At 65.3% G+C, this 2,326-nt stretch overlaps 1 protein-coding gene across 1 annotated transcript in view; it reads left to right on the top strand.

Annotated features, from left to right (window-relative positions):
* The first annotated feature begins 113 nt into the window (after nucleotides 1-113).
* Nucleotides 114-2,326, top strand: part of STK25 (serine/threonine kinase 25) — a 10,989-nt gene continuing 8,776 nt past the window's right edge. The window contains exon 1 of the mRNA XM_023521087.1: nucleotides 114-358. Coding sequence (XP_023376855.1) covers nucleotides 329-358 — 30 coding nt within the window. The 5' untranslated portion in view covers nucleotides 114-328. The remainder of the gene's footprint in view (nucleotides 359-2,326) is intronic.

Below are 2,326 nucleotides of genomic sequence, written 5' to 3'. Positions count from 1 at the left end.
GGACCCGGGCCAGGGGCCGGGGTGGGAGGGCCTTCGAGGGGTGCCCCGGGTTGGAGGTCCTTCGGCGGGCGCTGGGCCCAGGCGGGGCGGGGAGGGCTGCAGTGGGGCTTTTCCCGGGGTGGGGGCCGGCCCTCCTGACTCCAGCCCGCCGCCCCGCCTGGAGCGCGTGCCCAGGGGGTCGGAGGAGCGGTCGCCCCTTCCCCCGAACGGGCACCGAGCGGCCTGCTCTCCCTCCAGTTGACTGAAGCGAGCGAGCCGGGCTCCAGAGCGTCGAGGCGGAATCTCGGGCCCCCTGGAGTTGCAGCGGCTGCTCTGAGCCAGCGCAGACATGGCTCACCTCAGGGGGTTCGCCAACCAGGTGAGGCTCGGTTTCTGGTTTGTGAGCGTGCGCGCGTGCTCGAGCCCTCCTCTTCCCCCACAAGAGCCGTGACTGCGGACTCCAAGGAAGGGAGCAGGCCACGAAGGGGCATTTTTCACTGAAGGGTGTCGCGTAGGTCGTTATGGGGTTTCAGAAGAGCCTCCCCGAGGGGTGTATGGGGTGAAGGGAGCAGTGTTCCTGGGAAGCCTCCTGATGCAGTTCTGAGGGCCACAGTGGGGAGCAGTCCTGAGGTGCTCGGGCTTGCTGGGGCCCAGGGCTGACTCCGCGCGGCTGGTGTGGGTTTCGTGCAGCAGCCCACGGGCATCAGGACCAGCGGGACAGGCGGCCCGGGGTGCGCGACCCCGTGGGCTGCGCGACCCCGTGGGCTGCGCGACCCCGTGGGCTGCACATCTGCTGGGCCAGCGAAGGTCCGGAGCCTTGGCCTGGCGGCAGTTGTTCAGCCGGTTGACTAGGGCAGGGGCTCCGGGAGACCCCTCCCTGATGGGCGATGGAGAGGGGCTGGGGATGTGAATAAAGTGGCTCGTCGCGTTCAGGAGCTGGCGTGCAGGGCCAGCTGCAGACGTGTGTGTGTCCCCGGAGCAGAGATGGAGAGGCCGCCCCGCAGCGCCCGTCTTGCCCAGGCCGAGTGCCCGCCTGGGTGGTGCCCCCCGTCTTTCTCTTTGGTTGAGTGGTTATTGTAATTTCTGGCACCGAGCCATCTCGGGGTATCTGGCTTTGCATGTCAACCGGCTGATGCTAGGGGACCCTCTGTAGTGTGCCCTGAGTTTGCCTGGGATGAGGACCTGCTGCAGGCCCCCGGAAACGAGAGCGCGCGCATCCGAGTGGGGACACCAACTGGAGGCTTGTGGTCCGCACCTCCCCCGTTTTTGTGTCAAAGCAAGTGTGATCTGACTCCGACGTCAAGTGGAATAAGTCACCTGGTGGCTAGGTTTTCTCGCGTCCTCGCTGTTTGATGGTGGTCTCCTTGCTGTGTTGCTTTGGGGTGTTTTAGGGTGACTGCTGCAAGGTGTTGGGACGATCGTCCTTTGGCTCCCTGGCCCCCAAGCAGAGGCGGCCGCAGGCACGGCAGACGGCGGGAGCGCTGTGCGCATGCGGGGAAAAGGGCTGGAGCAGAGGTCAGCCCCAGCCTGCCTGGCGGAGAACCCCGGAAGCCACTGCCACCAGGGCCGGCGTCCTGGGCCAGCTGTGGCCGCCACGGGCACCGGGGCTGGCTGACTGACGCTGAAGCAAGATGTTTCATTCGTTTTGACGTTTTGTGTCCTGTAGAGCGCGTGACCAGGATGCTGGGAGGGGTCTGTCTCCAGCTCATTTCTAGGAGCCGTGGGGAGCGCTCGCGCGTACCTGCCCTGCCACTGGCCCACGGGATGCGCCAGGGTGTCCAGTCACACCCGGGAGGGAGCGTGGGCGCCGAGGGGCTGGGAGGGGACCCCAAAGGAAGGAAGCCACCTTTGTCCTTCAGGGGCGGAGAGCTCGGCCTTTGTTGATGGCCGGAAGCTCAACAGGATGGCATTTTCTCTTGAGAAGGTTGTCCCGGGCCCTGTGGGGTAGTCCCCGTATGGGGCAGCAGCTGGGCTCCCCCATAGCCTGCGCTCCTGCCCCTGCGTCCCCCGAATTGCTACATGGTAGCGCCGTATGCTCACGTGATGGTCAGGGACGGGCAGCTCTTAGTTCACAGTTGCCACTAATGCAGACACACTGCCAGGCGGTGGCCCTGGCTCTGGCAGTGCCAGGGCTGATCTGGAGAATGAGGGTCTTGACTACCAGAGCCAGCAGAGCGACCTGAGCGATTGTCCAGGCCACATGCACTGTCTAGGAGGGCGGCCTGGGCCCCCAAACCATCCCTGTGATGAACTTGTAGGTTCAGCATGGCCAGGGGTGTCCCTATCATGCCTTGTCTGCTCAGTTGACTCACCGACAGCAGTGGGGACCCAAAAGGTGTGAGAATGG

This window comes from Pteropus vampyrus, unplaced genomic scaffold, assembly GCF_000151845.1.
Source record: "Pteropus vampyrus isolate Shadow unplaced genomic scaffold, Pvam_2.0 Scaffold291, whole genome shotgun sequence".
Lineage (NCBI taxonomy): Eukaryota > Metazoa > Chordata > Mammalia > Chiroptera > Pteropodidae > Pteropus > Pteropus vampyrus.
The sequence above is the reverse complement of the archived record's forward strand: the minus strand, read 5'-3'. Positions and strand labels throughout refer to the sequence as shown.